General features: G+C 40.6%; 1 protein-coding gene across 1 annotated transcript; it reads right to left on the reverse strand.

The window, feature by feature from the left end:
- Nucleotides 1-1,931: 1,931 nt before the first annotated feature.
- Nucleotides 1,932-15,389, reverse strand: pgfb (placental growth factor b). Its single transcript, XM_054614054.1, has 7 exons — nucleotides 14,833-15,389; nucleotides 5,622-5,658; nucleotides 4,120-4,316; nucleotides 3,943-4,022; nucleotides 3,563-3,592; nucleotides 3,401-3,463; nucleotides 1,932-3,306 (listed from the first exon to the last, which is right to left on the reverse strand). Exons 1-7 carry the CDS (start codon nucleotides 14,893-14,895, stop codon nucleotides 3,285-3,287), a joined length of 492 nt encoding a protein of 163 aa, XP_054470029.1. The 5' UTR covers nucleotides 14,896-15,389; the 3' UTR covers nucleotides 1,932-3,284.
- Nucleotides 15,390-19,615: the final 4,226 nt, after the last annotated feature.

A 19,615-nucleotide genomic window follows, 5' to 3' on the forward strand; every position in this document is an offset into this window, starting at 1 on the left:
ATTATTGCTCTTGGTGTGTGCAGTTTCATATTTCTAATTAGATGTGTTGCTTTTGTTGACACCACAGAATCCTTTCCACATACAACAGTGTGACATAACAGTGATTATATAAACCGTGTTAGGGTCAATGTGGATCATCATTATACACCATTTGGAGGACATAATAGCTCAACAGGATTTTACTGACAAGCGCAGATTGAAGAAGGAGTGATGTTACTGACGGTATGAGGAAAATAAAAAGAGGTCAAACACATGATTGAGCACAAAGACACACATCATTATGAAATCCACCATCTGATGTGTCCTGCTGAAACCTTTTAAAGGCAGGGACAAGAACTTCTACGAGCCGCAGCACCTTAAGAATGAGGCCTTTTAGAGGGAGATAGATGGAGCATATCCACTTCCAACGAAGGTAAAGAAATACAGGAAAAAGCAAGTCTTGCTCTAAAAGCCTCAGACACCTTGAAGACCCGAAGCAGGAAATTAAACTAAGATTGGAATTATGCCAGCTACTCAAAGTCACGCTAGGCTCTGTTAACACCAGGATGACTGGAGAGGCCCGATGGAGGAAGTTAGGATAGCCACAGATCCTAAACCACTTCAAACCGACTGGGAGCATTGTGGCAGACACCAAAAATGAAGATGAGACTTCATATAACCACAACATCTCTGTCAAAAGAGAGGTCATGCAAGACCTGGCTCTAGACAACAGGGGGCCCAAGGCAAGATTTTATTTGGGGGTCCTGCTTACTTTTTGTGTGTGTGTGTGTGTGTGTGTGTGTGTGTGTGTGTGTGTGTGTGTGTGTGTGTGTGTGTGTGTGTGTGTGTGTGTGTGTGTGTGTGTGTGTGTGTGTGTGTGTGTGTGTGTTTGTGTTCGTGAGACAAGTTAAATGTGTGGACCACACTGCTAGCCCTGACATATGTACAAAAAGATGAGAGAGGCCTGTAATTTTCATCATAGGTATACCTAAACTATGAGAGACAGAATGGGGGGAAAGAATCCAGGAAATCACATTGTAGGATTTTTAATGAATTAATTGGTAAATTCCTCGGTAAAATAAGTATTTGGTCACCTACAAACAAGCAAGATTTCTGGCTCTCACAGACCTGTAACTTCTTCTTTAAGAGGCTCCTCTGTCCTCCACTCGTTACCTGTATTAATGGCACCTGTTTGAACTTGTTATCAGTATAAAAGACACCTGTCCACAACCTCAAACAGTCACACTCCAAACTCCACTATGGCCAAGACAAAAGAGCTGTCAAAGGACACCACAAACAAAATTGTAGACCTGCACCAGGCTGAGAAGACTGAATCTGCAATAGGTAAGCAGCTTGGTGTGAAGAAATCAACTGTGGGAGCAACTATTAGAAAATGGAAGACATACAAGACTACTGATAATCTCCCTCGATCTGGGGCTCCACGCAAGATCTCACCCTGTGGGGCCAAAATGATCACAAGAACGGTGAACAAAAATCCCAGAACCACACGGGGGACCTAGTGAATGACCTGCAGAGAGCTGGGACCAAAGTAACAAAGGCTACCATCAGTAACACACTACGCCGCCAGGGACTCAAATCCTGCAGTGCCAGACGTGTCCCCCTGCTTAAGCCAGTACATGTCCAGGCCCGTCTGAAGTTTGCTAGAGAGCATTTGGATGATCCAGAAGAGGATTGGGAGAATGTCAGATGAAACCAAAATAGAACTTTTTGGTAAAAACTCAACTCGTCGTGTTTGGAGGAGAAAGAATGCCGAGTTGCATCCAAAGAACACCATACCTACTGTGAAGCATGGGGGTGGAAACATCATGCTTTGGGGCTGTTTTTCTGCAAGGGGACCAGGACGACTGATCCGTGTAAAGGAAAGAATGAATGGGGCCAAAATGGGTAAGTCCTACATATAATGAAATAAATCATACAAGACAAGCTGACAACCATAACAATTTATTACAAAATAAATATCTTAATGAAATAAAAATACTAACACAGTAGAAATGTTACTTTGTACATTTTGATAGAGATTTTCTTTGTGTAGTACATGGAAAAAAAAAATACAAAAAGGACATCATTTTACATAATTACTTCAACTGATCCCTTCCAATAGCAGACTAAGAAAGACACCTGTGCCCTTGAGGGAGTCACCAGAGTGGACACAAATGTGTGCTGTTTGACGGCACAAAGCAAAAAATAAATGCATTTATGTCTGTGAGAAACTTGCAATCACAGTAAAACAAGACAACAATAATTCATCACCAAATTAGTACTGCTTAAGCGTATTGGTTACTGTAGTTTTTATCTGCCCATTCCTACTAGGCTTCCTACGTCTATTCTGCAGTCTACAACACACTTCCTGGTGTGATTTGAAATAAACTGATGAATCTGATGTGATCCAACTCTCCAAAACAATAAAAAAAGAGAGATTTTAACGAACAAGTTGGATTTTTGTCAATTTGAAACATCATAGTAAATTTTTCATGCACAATCTTCTGTGGACACGTCCTCAGTTGATAGATTTGTCTGATCAATATTGTTCTTATTGAAAGAATTGACAGTAAACACTTTATAGTCATGCCAGGTCACATGGCGCTACAGAGGGAGAGGATTCATTCAGAATAAGTTACCTTCATAATAGTGATAGTAGAAGATTCCCATAAGCTGAGGAAGTGATTGTGACTGACCATGAAGTCCTAAGTCTAATCTTATTTGTATAATTGATATCTAAAAATACTTTATTATAGAGCACTTTAAACACTTTTTATAAACACTAGAGGGAGACATTTCATTGTTGCATGTGCAAAGCAGCTGCACATTCAGTCCAACATGTGTTACTGTGATAAGTCATAGTGTCTTAGATAATGTTTGAACAAAAAATGACAAACTTTTTAAAGGTTGCTAGTCCAAATATATTCAGCTGTATCAATAAATATAGATTTCAAAAAAGTGTAACCATCTTTAAATACCAAAGAAATGACCTTATTGCAATAACTGATACAGTAATAACTAGTATAAAAGAGAAGGCGTCGGTCTGTTTGGTTCGACATTGCACTGGCTCCCAGGGATGTCCTTAGTGTCAGGTGTAACAGCAGTGTTTGCACCAATCAAAACACACTTCTGTTTGAAGCTTGTCATTATAAACGCTCTTCCCATCAGCAGGAGGGCATGTCAGCGAAACAACCCAGCTGTTTGAGTCTCTGTCTGCAGACATGGAGAAGACTCTGGTTTCTGTCACTGGGTTGGAAATAAATAGTGAGCCACACTGCAACTTGGGGTTTTGGCTGCCACTGCAGTTACCTGCGTGGGTTTTGGCAGCTGGAAAAGACAAGAAAGAATAATGTGTTTTTAATCTTGTTAACTGCTAGTTGGAGGGTACATTAATATCTTTCACTTGAGATTGTGCCATCACCTGTCACATTCTTTCGTTTTCTGTCTCTCCTTTCTCTTCCTTCCTCGTCCTCTTTGCCTTTTCCTACAAGGAGAACACAATTACCAATATGCCTCCATGGCACAATAATATCCTTTTAACAATCTAAAAACTGATGTTATAGCAGAATATTAATGTTCTTACCTTCCAGCAGTCACAATAGGTTTCCTGACTCTGAGGAACAAAGCATAAATTAGGTAATAAATAGTCATTGTAAGTATTTGTCAACCCTGTCTCCAAGAAATGAAATTTATTTACTATTAATTTGTTTTAACAAATATGTTTTGTGGTAAACTTATTACTGGATTATGTTCCAGTCATACAGTCTATGGCTCCAGTCGTTCCAGTGTGTTACGTTTATTAGAAACGTTTCCTCATTTGGTTTTATAAAAAAAAATGTAACTCAGATGGCATTACTTTGCTGATGTAAAATTGTAGGATATTATTGTTATTTCTAAGTAGACACGGTGGTATTTAAATACTTCTAAATATTTCATGTCACAAATTATGACTTGTTTTCTTACCTACATTCACATGTCTGATGCTCCACAAACGTCATCTCAACATATTCTTTACCCGGCTCTGATGGCCTGATTTTCAACAGCTGAGGGATAAAACCAGTTCACGTTACCAATAGCATAATTATGAACATACAGTACATTTAACCAGAACAGTTAAATTGCACAAAGCCCTTGTCTTACCTGCATGGTGACGTTTGTAGTGTGAGTGGGATGGCACTCCAGGTTTTCATCCCCACAGCAACCTGCACACCTCACCAGCGGCACACAGGCGGGGCTGTAGATGTGCTCCACCTCTGACGGGTACTCCTGCACCACCTCCACCAGCTTCTCAATGGTCCGGCAGAAGCTGCGACCCCACACTTCTTGGAACATCAGCACTAGGATGAGAGGAGGAGGCTGTGGGCTACTTTGCAGTTACAAATGAGTCAGCTTGTTTCTAATGGGAATACTTGCATGCAGGTCAGATAAATGTATTTTGGTTTAAGGGCTGCATCCTTTTCTGTCTCTCTAGCTTACTTTCAGAGTGCACTCGACATTCAACTTATTTGAGCTTGTGTATGTTAATTAGTACTGCCAGAAAAAATACTATTTGCAGTATTTGAATTTAACCGCACTGATCATACACAAACAAGTCTCCGTAATTACTTCAATAATCCAACAATGGAAACCTTATACCATGTACACAGATAACATATAACCAGTTGCAATACGCCAGTGTGTATCCTGTTTTCATTTTGAAGTAAAAATGTTTGTGTAATGTACAGTACCCTTTCCTGTGGGAGCATATGTGTGAAAGTGCCCCAGTTGCACAGTCTGTGGGGGAGGAACAGAGACGACTACGTCCGAACAAACAGAGAAGGAAGAGAAAACAAACATTGGAAACATGGCCATGAACAGAACCCTGGGTTCAGCTCTGGGTACCTCTGGGACTACAGTGACCCCCAGGGGTCACCGAATGGAGCCTCACACCACAACAGCTGTTTATAAATGCAGACAGGCTGGAAGGAGACGGCTGGGGTAGCGTCTACCGTAGAGAGATAAGGCCACGAACTATTTCGTTATACAGCGCAAAGGGCCAGTTCACTGCAGTTAAAGCTCCTTTCTGTATGTCAGCTGCTTACTTGGCCTTTTCTATGTGCTATAATTCTTTGGCTGCAAGTTCTACATTCAATCCATTTCTCTTTAAGTAGCATTAATTTATAGTGATGTGAGGGAGGAAGAGGTTATGAAGGGAGAAGTAAGCAGATGAGTAATCCCTGCAAGTCCAGAGTTGACTTATCCTGCTACTTGCTGAATTCCACTGACTAATTTACATTAGTCAGTGGAAGACTAAAGGGCTTGGCCAATTATATTTCTCCATACCATATTTTGTCAGAGCTGGCATTGATTCATTTGGTTTTCATCAGACTTCTTTGAAACTGTTTATTGTGGGTCTGTTTTTGGCAAAATTCGAGTGTTGTGAGATGGAGAGTTGAGAGTTTATTTTTTAAGTATCACGGTTGTTGTCAGTTTGGGGATATTGAGACACCCAAACATCAGACTATAGTTTTATCACAAACACTGTAATAATATGGTTTGACTTAATAGTTAGAACTACTTTTTCTAAGTAAGATTTTGTTTTAAAATGAACACCTCCAACGCTGAGAAAAGATTTCATAAATAAAACAAGCAGAAATTCTTACCTTCAGTTGTATTGTTTATGCTTGATAAGGGAAGACTCTGTAAAAAAGAAAAAATATGTTGGTTTTTCATTCATATTTCCTGTGACTACATGTTATAGTGTAAAACCCTAAATCTTTTTTTCAGAATCAGGACATTTTTTATTGCCAAGTACGTTGGTTGAGCATTCAAATTAAATGGCTGAGACTGAAACACAGATGATGGCAAATATTCACACACTACTCCTCCTACTACCTTAATACACACCTTTCAATATTGAAAATGCAATGTATACAAAAGATCTTGTACATAAGGACAGCACCAGTCTGCAGTGTCACCATTATAAAATATATTAGTACTCTGGTGGTGATAGCTGGAACTGCTGTGTAATGAAGCCGATGATCACACACCTTTTTTCCACCCTGCAGTGGAAAAGTCTTTCTGACAAGCAGCAGATCCAGTCTCTCTTATAGATCACGTTCCTCTGTGTGCCCAACTGTTTAGGTTCAAAACCTGTTTCCTGTGGTGTAAGATTCATCTCTTTATTTATTTTCCCCCTCTGTCTTGATTTTTTCCCATCATCGGATGATAAACAGAGTGAATTTCTCATTCGCCTGGGAAAACACAAAACCTCTAGTTGACTCTATCTCAGGAAGAGAAATCTACATTTGATAAAATACCCTCCAGCAGAAGAGCTGAACCGGCGACTGACAACCTGCCTCCGCAAAACCTCCTCATCACCGGTGTTACATTTCAGTTTTTGTGTAACACACACACCTGATGACATTCATACTGTAACACTGTCTGTGAAAGTGAGACAGATGGTGAGATGGAAAGTGTTGGACCAAAACTTGTTATATAATAACACAAAGACAGACAAGGACATTCCCAAATGATGCCAGTAAGGAATGTTGCTTTTTACGCCATCTTTCCATTACTAAAATGCATCTACTTCCTGTTAAGGACCAAAATTAGTTTGAGGGTGAAGATAGCATCTGTCAGCAGCAAAGTGCTGCACTTTTTTTTTTTTCTCCAAGTATTGTGATTAAAGAGGAATGTCCTGCTTTGATGATGATGCATTCACAAACATTTCCGAGGTTCTTGTAAAACTGTCACTGAGATAAGTGTCAGGAGAGGCTATGTATTTGGGACAGATCTGTCTCTGCAACAGTATTAACTGTACAACAGACTTCATATCAATAGATGCACAAGAGCTTCCAGACAACCACTTATAAGGTTCGGTCCTCCCTGTGTTAGGGGATCTGTTCAGCCATCTCCCCTTTTTTTAAAAGTGGCTGGTGATCTGGCCAAATTGTACAGCTGTTCCTCTGACAGAACAGCTGTTCTATAGAGTGGTGAGCATTGAACTGTGTCGGCTTTACAACAGCACCACAGGATATAAGCTCCACTAGCAGCTTCATTCACAGCACGGGAACTTCACAGTTCAGTTTAAGTTTTTGTTGAACTTATTTCAAAAAAACTTCCACTCTCTGGGGTTTTGCTTTTTTCAGCATGTCTAACAACGCTGGGCTTGTAAAATAACTCCTTTTCCAGAAATAATTGGCATATGATCTGTCTTTTCTGTTCACTGCTCCGCATCACAAGGGCTTTTTGGCTCTTACTCCTCAGTTGCCGTTCAGGATTTGGTGAGGTGGGGAGAGTTTTCTGACCTTGACCACGGGTTAAGCCTTGACATGGCAAGCTATCATCTTTGGCACCTCCTGTGGTTGAGAACAGAGGTGTGAGCTGCCCACAAGAAGCTGACAGATTATGAAAGGCTGCATGAAGATCCTCACGTAGCCATTCCTTCCTCCTTGTAGTAATACTGTGTGATTGATGGTTACTGGGATGTAATTCAGCTCTGGTAGGCTTAATACATGTGTCTTAAGGTTTCTTTCACTTTATGACCTTGTTTAGGGAGTTTTCACTCTTACATTGCTGCATGTCATTTTCATTTATTGCTTTTATAAATTGAGTGTTAAGAGCTTTGAGACCTAATTGTTATTAATGGCTAAACAAAATTTACTTGACTATAGATTCTTTTAATGTTGAAAAACCTCTACTTTGTGTCCTCTGCAATCCATGTACAACATCTGGCTTTTCTGGAAACACGAAAACTGAAGTGAAATCAATTTAAAGGATACATTCCAACTACAACAACAAATGAAAAGATTTTTACTATATGCGGAAAGAAAAACTATATAAGCAAGATTGTTTCCTGCACAATCTAATGCTAATTTCTAGTGATGGAAGATTAAACAAAAAGAGAAGGGCATAGTGCAAAAAACCCCAAAAACAGCCCCAAAAGCAGCTGTTGATAAATTGTACTCAGAGGTTGATTTTATTACAAATTATTTAGCAATATAAATGTTGTAAACTAACAATTAGCCAACTTTCTCACTGGATAATTAACATAGTGCCTACTCTGGTCACTGTCCCATTGTTGTACAAGTTGTTTTCAGCTCTTAACATTTGCTTTTCAGAGACCTTTTGCCATGCAGCGCAGTTTATCTCGAGCCCTTGACCAGATTGCTTTGCAGAGTGAGGGGCAGTGAGTTTGATCAAAAGACGTAAACATCAGCAGTTAATAATGAAAATGTGGCATTGAGGGGTCTCGTATGTTTCTGAAGTCTCTAGTGAAAGTTTGTAAGCTGCTGGCTGAGAGTTTGCTCTGTCCTCTGGGTCAGATCAGAGGACCTGTTGTGTCCCTGGGCTCCTGCTGTCAGGCCACAGAGGCTCCGGGCCTCATTGCTCTCCACTCCCACACAGCTGAACTGCGTCATCTTTAACCTCTTTGCTTAACTCCATCTGTCAGAGGAAGGGCAGCATGTGTAGGGAGCAGAAACAAAACATGATTGGCGACCCAGCGTAATAGTCATAAAAGATTTTTCAACTTTAAGGGTCAAGCTGGGGAGGGGGGTGATGGGCTACTCCACAGCAGGTACTATGGCCACCAGCCAGAAAAATCTGGATACCAGCCAGCATATTCTACAGTGTGTTTCCTAAAGGGAAACGGAGATGACTTACAGATGAAGTAAAGTAATGAAAGAAATGAAAAATCAAATGTCGATAGGATTCTATCCCAGTTTAGCCTTAATAGGTTTGCAATATCTCCTGGGTGAATGGACTGGAAAATTAAGCAGAACTGTCACAAGTCATTTAAGTATGTTCTTATATATCCATAGTCAAAGTTGCGTATCATAAGAGATGCTAGGTTTTTGATGATGATGACTGGCTTGTTGGGTAACAGCTCTTTTGACACAATGCCAAAATGTTTGCAGTCTTTCTTTTCATAACTGAGTGAAACCAAGTCTTTGAGAAAGTCGGCACATTTTGACTGTGAGGCAGCTTTCACACAAAATCATCCATATTTGGTGTAGTTTGAAGATTAGAGGGATTTCAGTTTCAAATCCTTGTAAAAAAGAGGAAAAAAATAAAACCATGAACATGTAATTCTCACCTGTTAGACAACTACTATCTTGAGTAATAAAAGGTGTAAACTAATGCTACTAAAGCTGTAGTATCAGTGTTTAATGATGTATTTCTAGTCCTCTAACAAATCTCCTTCAACAAACATCTTGCACACTGATCACTTTCAGGCTGAGTCAACTGCCTGAAGATTAAAGAAGATGTTCAACAGAATCACTAGAAACAGGAAACTACATGTGAGTTGGAGAAATGATATAGTTTAAGATAACAATGATCAGGAGTGCTATGTACTTGGTTTGATTGGGGCTGAGTTTTTTGGAAAACCCCTCTTCCGTCCTTCTCTTCTACTCAAATAATGATCCCAGCTGGATTGGGCATCATGCCATTATTGACATTGCTTTCCAAAAGAGTCTACTTTTAAACTTAACCTTATTCGGTGAGGGTGACAGTGTGGATAAACAGACCACGGATGAGATGCAGGCTTCTGTCAACTAAATATGCTCTTGAGCAGAGTTTGGTAATTTTTGGGACTGTGCATGCATAGGGGAAGTTTAGCAAAAAATACAAAGCTGGCTAAAATAATCCAGACCAGTAAAGCACTTGCATCTCCGGCTCTCTGAAAACATATAGGCCAGGAGGAACTGTGTCCTGGTTTTGGCCTGACTGAAGCTTGACTCTGAACACAAGACCACACAGGGCCGAGGGTGCTAAAGCAGAACAAGTGAATACAAACAGAGATGGCTAGACGAGTGAGAAACAGAGCTACCTCCCTGCCTCACTGAGCGTCCTCATCCATCCTTTATCAAGACCCAGATTCCACATCATCAGCACCATGACCGTGATATTCATTCTCAGGCCTCTCACACGGCCTGCAGTTCACTGTATCTATTCTCAGCTACCACAAAAGTAAGCAGGTTCAGTTTCTTATACACGAGGTGGGTGAACCTACAATGACAGCGCTGCCATCACATGTCTGAGAGTATTCAGCAGGTTCACTATGGTGATCAGGTCAGGGCTTGTGATCATAGAGCTCTGACAAAACACCAACAAGCTTCAACGGAGCATGTGGTAAACGTGCCACAACACTTAGTTCTTCAGTAAACTGGGTGAACTTTTAAATATTCCACAGCTCGACACATTTTTAGTTTTACACAGATTCAAAGCTACACAGTAGCATAAATAAAGCAATCTGTTGCTGTTTGATTTTGAAATAAGCCTAGATTTGGTTTGACTGTGCCACTTATTGGCAGGGAGCAGTTACTTCTTGAAGTCTCAGCTGGTTTCCCGACCTCACCGTGATGATGAGAATCCAGGAAGCCAATGAAAACTTGTCTTTACACTACAGTTTTTGTACAGATACTAGGTAGTCTTGATGCTAACTGCCCCTTTGCTCTATCTTATTTAAAGCACAAATCTGAGAGTGCAAGAAGGCAAATATGCATATTCCCCTAAATGTCAAACAATTTATCAAAACTCCTTTCTAAACAAAGATAAGTATGTTGTTAAATATAATGATTTTGAGACCTGCTTCAAATTTGGAAACATTATAAGCAATCATGTTTTCTTGGAGTAGTTGTCTCATTTTTGAAAAATAAATCTACAACAGTAAAATAGGGTCAAGTGACAGGGGAGAGGTAAAGGTCTATATAAATGCTGGTTTAGATAAACACCATTTCCCGAGCATAAGTCCATTAATTCATGCACAAATGATCCCCTAAAGACACAAACAAACACACACAACCACTGTATAAACCAAGGACCCCATCCGCAAATATGCACACACACGACACAGGTCTTGAGATAAGGCTGACCGGTGGTAATTGTGGTCTCTATTACAGTAAACGTTGTTCTCCCTGTGTAAACCACAGTAAATTACATCCAGATGTGAGATTAAAGCTGAGTAGACGGCTGCCCCGAGCGCCACCGCTCCTCCTCCTCTGCAGGAGGAAGGAGAAATCCATATTTCCTGATTGCGATTGCGGCCCTCCCTTGGGCCGGGACATTACAACTAGAGAGAAATACAACAACAGCGCAAATAAGTCAGCAGGTCACTGCCACTGCATGGCCCTGCATGCAGACATCTGGACTACAAAGCTGAACAAGTGTGTGAGAAAGCCAAAGACACAGAGAAAGGGGGAACCTGATTTTTTTTATGTTTGGTTGTTGATAACTTAGCTGCATCTTGCCAAAAGCTGTCGCACTTTGATTTTGAGAAACTGAAACCTACACCTGATGTTTACTGTTGATATTTCAGGAAACCCTCTGCTGATGAAACTCTATTGTAACAACTGGAAATGTGACATCATACCGTCTAAACTTGGCTAGTTGTGAACAAGAATGTGAAAAAAACACTCTGAACACAAACACGACACATGTGTGCGATGCAGATGGTCAGACTCAAGTATTGTTTTGCTGCCGGTGATGACGTGAAGGAAACACCTGTGTAACGTCATGTCCTCATACACAGAGCACAGAGACATCAGGAACATACCTCACTGGTAAAGGGATGAGTCTAACTATCTATCAATATCAAATGAGTGTTTGGGTGTTTCCTTTATCAGATTTCAATTGTTCTATCCAAGAAAAATGCTGTATTTTGAAATAGACACAAACGAATTCCATAATCTCAAACCAAAGAGGATTCTTATTTTGATCCATTTTTCTTGATATATTGGAAATATTTCGACATATGCTTACTATTGTTAGTCAAGTTGTGCTGATGCAATATTTTACCTGAATGTATCACTATAGCCAATAAAAAGGAGGTATTGTACACAAACCGTTCAGTATCATTTTTTTTAAGGTGGGGGAAAAATGCAAAACAGGCAGGAGGTAACAGGTACTGCAAAGCTCCATCAAGTGAAGTACAGGCAGGAACTCAGAAGGGATATCCTCAGTGTTGTATTTTTAACACACACACACACACACACACACACACACTGTGCATACACTACGTGGTTTATATGCACAGGAAGTACCAATAATACACTGAACAGGAGAATAGAGAGTGTCTTGGAACAAAACTACTGGACAGCGTCTGTAGCTAAGTGACCAAGAGGCCACCATTGTTCAGAGGAAAACCCAGATGCTTCCACTCTCTATCAGGAGCCATATATGAATGGGACCAGGACAGTTTTTAAGTGAATGAATCACATCTTACAGAAAACACACCTGCCTTGAAAACACAGGCATGGGAACAACATGAATTTCATCACTTGTATCAGCAATGTTGAGTCTGCTTGCTGTTAAACCCGAACATACAGTAGCAATGATCTCTCTTGTGCAAAAGGTAACGGTCATATAACGGTCAGTGACTGCCTATACTTTTTATCAGCACTGATTTAGATGCTGAATTTTTTTTCTCAGCTGTAATAATTTCCTCAAATCTCATCACACCTGTACTTGACCTTTAAACACACCATCATTTATTTTTTACATATTTACAACACCAGTGACCACTTACTCTTTGGTATATCTGGCAACAATCTACTGACATATGACGACAATGATGGTGGTAAATAAGCAGATATTGTTTTATCGAAGATGTCCCAAGCCAAAATAGGTTTGCTACTCCTGCATTGCACTGTATAATACCAATCGTACAACCTCAAGTCAATATGAAGACATGAGGAACATGCAGGAGCCACAATAAGCATCTCACTTGTTTCATCAAACATATTAAAATGACAGATGTTTGTTTAAAAGTGATTCAATGTTTTCTACCACACACACACTCAGCTGTGCTGTAAATCCTTGGTAGTAAAGCAGAGTTATTAAGCACATGATGTAAACCCCACCCTTGGCCGCTCTTAGCAGACATGAATGACGACATGAGTCACAAGGCAGCTCCAGCTGCGACTATAATGAGAATTACTCATTATCTATTAGTGACACATATGTATGGGTAGAGAATCCCAAAGAGAGACATTTATAAATCACATTCCAAAGCAAATGGCCAATGTTTGCTTTTTCCACTTTGGTAGGCCAGACAGTTTATTGTGGGTGCTGGCAGGACTGACACCTAGCAGAAGAGCCACATTTAGAAATATTTGGGCCTTTAGGTTCATATTTGCACTTAGGCAGGAAAGCAAAGCAACCATTCCTTTTGAAGATAATCTTTCTAAATAAGCAAATAATTAATGGCAAATGAAGGGTTCGAGATATACAGATATAGATAGCATTGTTGAGTCTCAGAACTGAATGGTTTACATTTGCTGGAAGTCTTTTGGGCAGCGGAGGGGTATTTAACCTGCTTCACTTTGAGGGCCCTGGATTTTGTCACTCCTATTTTGACTGAGCAGGCCATGAGCTGATTATGAGGATTAGTGGAGATGTGGTGATCCCATGCCTCTCCCACTCACTCTCAATTCAGCAACAGCTGCAAAGTCTCCAGCTAGAGAATCTGGTGGGATATGGAGCTTTTTCCAGATTTGAGAGCCTGACTTTGTGAGGGTAAAATGTGAACAGCAGCCTGGCAAAAGGGAAACTAAAACAGTGTTACTTAGTTCAACGGGCTGCAGCAGTGTATGAAGTGTGACAGAAGCACTGAATGGACTCAACAATGGCCTGGTTTTGCATTAAACATGAGAGGCATCAGTGATAGCTGCCAGCCCTCAGCCACCTCGGGATGAAATCAGAAACTGAATGGGTCCAAGAGCCTGAGCGCAAGTTGGCACAAGTTCCCCTGTCCAATGGCACATCCTCTTACAAGTGATTCTAGCCTTTGAATGAGATTCACTCCAGTTTCAGCGCTGTCCTGTTCTGGCACATTTTCATTTAAGACTAAAAGGCAATGCCAGGCAACAGAGAACAGAACATCTTTGTACCACAGTAATCCCCTGCCAGCCCGACAGTGATATGATTGGCCTGAAATTAAGTTTCAATAGATTTAATGCACACACACACACACACACACACACACACACACACACACACACACACACACACACACACACACACACACACACACACACGTACGCGCACACACTTGTTCGTCTTTATCAGCTTGATAAGTCACACTGCACACACCTATTAAACATGCACATTATATGCTGAGATGTAACAAGACAGGAGGACAAGCTGCAGTTGCAGCTTGAAGAAGAGAAACTAAAGACTGCAAACTTGCTAGCCAGTTTTACCTGATACACTGTAAACACTTTGAGACTGGCTAAGCAGCTTGTCAACTCACCATGATCTGGTGAAATTATAGGTATCACCATTCAAATATTTATTGAGGATTGCTTATTTAAGGGAATTCTCACCAACAGAGTGAAAGGGTGTCCTCATGGAAATCTACACTGCAAAAAAAAAAAAAAAAAGAAAAAAAAAAGACCTCATACAGGAGTGGGAATGTCTGTGATGCATCTATAATTACAGCCTATGTAGGCTTAGAGGTCTCTGCCAGATACAACAGTGAGTCACTTTGCATCATGTGTTCCACAGGCAGAGATGCAGTTTGTCACGTTCCATCTTATGAATGAACTCAGCAGAAAGAAAACCATTCAAAACGGTATAAGGTGTCAAAGCACAATGGATCATCCATGGATTATTATCACTTAATCTACATGGTTTCTGCTGACTCAACCATTTTCTATGTAGCCTACATTTTGAGACTGATAGCTATTAACATATTTATATCTAACAATAGGCACTTTATTCTATATTCTATCTAAAATGAAGACTTTGTCATTTTAATGGCATACAAATGGCAGACACAAATAATCGAACTAGTATCTAAATGCGAGTTCAAACGATAGAAAATCCAAATGTCTTGCTGAGCATACCGTCTCCCTGAACGCATCTTACCTGTGCAGGTGAGAGCAGCAGATACAGCGCCACCGCAGCCTGGATGACGAGACCGAGTTTCATTTCGCGATGTCTGCGAGTCGGAGAGGAGTTGATGGCTCCCGATGCACACAATCAAACAATCCAACCAGAGTGCCAAACCACTCAGAAAAGAAAAAAGAGATGCTGACTGGGAATTTCCAACTCATCCGCCCCCCCTCCAGGTTCAGCAGGCTCACTCTGCGAATGAGTGCAGTCACGTAGCTCCGCTTGCCGCGTGTAACCTGATGAAGTGGATTGTGCTTACTAAGGCCCCAGAGGCGAACTGGAAGTGCTGGTGCAATACGATAACAAAACAAAAAGTTTTTTTGTTTTTTTTTGTTAACTCACTGAATAAACGGAATCAAAGCACAAATCCTTAAACGTCTCTGCCGCATGGAATACTGGCAGCCAGTTTTGACAAAGCATATTCAGTGCACAGAGATCTAAAAAAAAAAAAAAAAAAAAGTTGTCTATTCAGTCCAAAAACGTGACGATCCGCTCCATGTGTGAAGTTTCACCGACAGTTTCAGTTTCCAGTGCTGCGCTGAGCCGAGCTTTGCTTCTAATTGCCACCACACTACCTTTTCACAAGCTGACCATTTAAATCTCCTCCCCTTCTCTGTCCTCCTCCTTGCTCTGCCCCATCTGTCCTCACACAGCTCACTGCCCCTTTAAGCTGCAATATGTAATGGTAGTTTATGTGATGCTGTAAATGGTTATGGCAGAGACTGTGGCACTGCTGCTGTTGCTTTATTTCTGAATGGTAGACTATACACCACAGGTGATTTACAGAGTATACACAGACTTGCTAAAAAAGCTTCTCCTGAGGAGTTTCTGTGAGAGCTATTCAGGCAAGGTAAACATTAAAAGATCCTTTGCAGCGGTGACAGGGATGGTAGACTCATTGCTGTCACAGGCTCCAGGATGCACGGAGATTTTCCTCTGAGGCTTTAGTATTTGCAGAGACAGAAAGGGAGATTCCATTACTGTTGACACACAGAGTTAATCTTGAGTGTGAGACTTCTGTGTTTGGAGAAACCCTGGAACGAAAGGATTCCTTGTGGGCTTCCTCACATTCCTTCAACTGCGCTGAATAGCTCCACTGCCTCCTGCTATTGTACAGACCACACTCAGGAGTGTGGTGTTTCTAAACATCGCAGACACTTTGGGCTGAGTAAACCATCCCCCCATTACCGTCGTCCCGGACCGAGCATCAGTAAGTGCAAACAATCAGGGATTGTGAAAGACATTTCCTCTAATTATGCTGGGCAGTGTCACAGTAGTCTTTTTCCTAAATTGTATCTCTACATGGCAATGATGGATGCTCTTCGAAACTCGAGGAGACGACAGAATGGAAGCAAAGCAAACAGTGACTCTTTAGGGAATTGGTCTCTACAATTATTCTGTTTTTGGTCCTTCTGACTGTCTAACTATTCACCTCATTGAAGATAGACCAAATATTGCCCAGAGGCTGTTTTCTGTCATCTAAGAAATGTAATTAATACATCAAACTCAAGCAAAAGTAAGGCCATGCTGATGTAGTGCACATTATTTTGTTTTAAACATTTTGATTACAATAGCTTAAGACCATTACGTCTCCTCTCTGCCTGCAGCAGCAGCACTGACTGTTTGTTCAGAGGACATAACCAGACTGTTACTACAGTCCCGTCATCTGTCCAGTGATCTATCTGTGTTTATAAAGGTGCACAAGCTGATAGGGCCTAATAAGACCACTGAAATTGTTTGCACTATAAATACCCGCTGACAAGACAAGCAAACGAGGCATGAGTGATAGCGTATTCCTGGAGGAGATGGATCTCTAGTCCTGTCAGATGGTGAAACAACCTTGAGGCCTTCATTGCTTTTGCTAAAACCACAAGATGAGTCTTCATGTTGTTGTGTTTGGAGAGAAAAGACTGCTTTGATTCAACATTCTTTCCAAAGATTTATTCAATCAAGATATTATCCATTTAAATGATGCCTATTCAATGAAATCAAGTTCTAAAGGATATATAGGCCTCTGTGTCTAGTGCAGATACATGGGCTTGTTATGATCAGGGATTAAAAGGAAAGACTTCCTTCCTGTATTTGAAGAGTGTTTCAAAGCTTTTCACTGATCCAGAAATGCAATATAAAATTTAAACAGCAACTTAACCTCTTATCTAATTGGGTTTTGTGATAAGGCTTCATGATTTAAGGAAGGTCAGCTGGTTGAATTAATTAGTTCCCTTGCGGTTTGCGATGTCTCTTGATGTTGTGAAGACCAAACAGTTGGCTCTCAGAAACTGGAGTGCCAAAGCAAGCACATTCCCCTTTTGCTGTTGACCCCTAATTTTCTCAGATTGCAGAGTAAAAGGTAAACAGATGAACAACATTAATGATGTCCATTCATCATTGTTGGGGCAGCTTTGGTTTCCTCCACAGTGGGGCCTTGAAAGGGAAGGTGGGAAGCCAGAGAGCCCTGTACTTTGAAGGATCTAATTAATAACAGTTAGAGCCGTACAGGGAGACCAAAGTTTCTGATTATCATCTTTGATTTAAATGACGTGCCCTAAAACCGTGAATGTAGCTTAATACATATTTGAAACACTTAAGCAAAAAGCAAATGTATAAGAAGGAAGAGGACAACCTGCACAGCAGGCTTCTGGGAGATGATGTAATATGATTTTACTCCTGTTGGACCACCTGGACTGCAGAGCCAAACAGGATACGACAATATGTAAGATCCATACCCTTTCCATTTCCTGTCATTAATTAGATGTGACAAACCATGCGTCTTTTCCTCCTGTGCCAACTGCATCATTGGGACGATAACTATATTCTGAATAACTGGTAAATAGGAAATGCCCGAGCAATGAGTAATAAGCTGCTTACTGTTGCCTAAGATGATTAGCATTATATCACACAAGTTCTTTCATTTAAAATGTGTCAAATCCTGTTTCACTTCCAGGCTACACCGACATATTTTTAGCACAGACACATTTTTGTTCCAAGGTTGTCAGGTGTCATCCTGTTTGTGTGAGCATTGTTTCATTCTGTAGGAAGTAAAGAACATGTAAACAGACAATAGGAAGTTATTTAAGTCTGGAGGTATCATCAATCATTGCAGAAATCTGTAATGCTATTTAACTTTATGCAGCTGTGCCTTGGACATCAGAATATCTGGTGGCCATGGTAACAACAGGCTACATGAGGATTTAATTCTTGATGCCACAAGAAAATGTGGCACAGTTTATTCTGTTTAAAACGAGGACGCAATTAAAGCAAACCATATGACCTTAAATCATTGTTTAATTAAAGCTTAAAATGGAAGAAATGCTAGCGGAAAAGAGTTTATACACTTCAGTGCTTTGGCACAACTTTTACATTTAGGGTAACACTTAACAATAACACTTAATATCTGTGTGCTGGGCTGGAAGCTAGAGCAAAGGGGTTAGCCCAGCGTAGCATAGCATAAAGAGTTGAAGCAGGGGCTGACAGCTATCCTGGTTCAGTCCAAAATTAAAAAAACCTAAATGTCAGTAATTATTCTTTTTATTAACTTCAAACAGAAATGTAAAAAATGACAAACTGCAGTTTGGCCAGTTATGTGCTGGTGCTAATTCTGACATAAAAAAGTGCCGTACAAATAGACAAACTGTCCATTAATAACTTTTAACAGCACATACAACTTCCTCTAAAACCACAAATTGTCTGTTTGTGTATAAATGATCAAATGAAACATGAGGCATTATTCAGTGAGCTTTAGAGGCGCTGATGGATTTTGTTACCTTTGGACAGAAGAGTGTCTAGCTATTTTTGCTAAGCTAAGCTTACTGGCTGCTCCCCTTAACTACATACAGTATATACTATGTAGATGTCAGAGTGGTATCAAACCTCTCATCTCACTCTCAGCCAGCAGGTTAACAAGTGTTTTCCAAAATGTCAAACTATTCCTTTAGTAGAGGGATGAAACTTAATTTTGAAATGTTCACACAGACACTTTTACTCACATGTTCCCTTCAAATCCCATTAAGTAAGGAATATGCATTTTCTCTTAACAGATACACTAGCTTAAGTTTGGTAACATCTACGTAACATACATGATCCAATGTAAGGATCTGTCCGTGTCTGTCCACGAGGCTGTGCACCCCCCTGACTAACTGTGCAGAACTAGCAGCAGCGCTCTGAAAGGAAACTGAGTGTTTGTCCAAGATAAAATTTCATCACCTCTACAAGCTGTGGGGGCCTGCGGTTGGTAATATAGAAGAGGAAACACAGCACTGAAAGTGAGTTATCACGGCTTGTGTCATTGCCAGTTGTAAAAGCCGTTAGCTTTATAAATGGAGAGCGAACGGTGCAAACTGGGCGGAAGTGGTCCCGCAGTCAGAGAGCAGGTTATAACTCAGGCCTGTGGTTATACTCTAAACTCCATTAAGAGGTCCCACATGTGGAGCACATTCACAAGTTCATGGGTTAACTCTATTGGGGGTGGTTCAGCCTCGGCCATTAAACAGATACATTAGATCATGTTTTACATCTCCTTCATGCTAAAACATTCTCTCCACAAATTATCATTCCAAAACTAGTTTGATATAAAAAATAATGTTCACCTCAGTGAGTTCAAGCAGGTGTACTGCAGTTTGCCTCAGATCACTCTGTAAACACGCTTACTTGTAAACTTACAGGATTTATTCAGACCCCTGACATGTTATTAAAAGAGATAAAGGAGGCAGAGGCTAATGGAATACACCCTTTAATAGTAAGTGTTGCACTGAGATTG

The sequence above is a fragment of the Anoplopoma fimbria genome, chromosome 15 (assembly GCF_027596085.1).
Source record: "Anoplopoma fimbria isolate UVic2021 breed Golden Eagle Sablefish chromosome 15, Afim_UVic_2022, whole genome shotgun sequence".
In the NCBI taxonomy this organism is placed as follows: domain Eukaryota; kingdom Metazoa; phylum Chordata; class Actinopteri; order Perciformes; family Anoplopomatidae; genus Anoplopoma; species Anoplopoma fimbria.

What these genes read in the sequence shown, in the direction of transcription:
- pgfb (XM_054614054.1), bottom strand. Translation starts at nt 14,895, where the DNA reads ATGAAACTCGGTCTCGTCATCCAGGCTGCGGTGGCGCTGTATCTGCTG. An exon ending in TGCTGCTCTCACCTGCACAG is followed by an intron (nt 5,659 to 14,832) that starts GTAAGATGCGTT and finishes TCTTTTTTACAG; the next exon opens with AGTCTTCCCTTATCAAGCAT. An exon ending in CATCAGACATGTGAATGTAG is followed by an intron (nt 3,593 to 3,942) that starts GTAAGAAAACAA and finishes TTTGTTCCTCAG; the next exon opens with AGTCAGGAAACCTATTGTGA.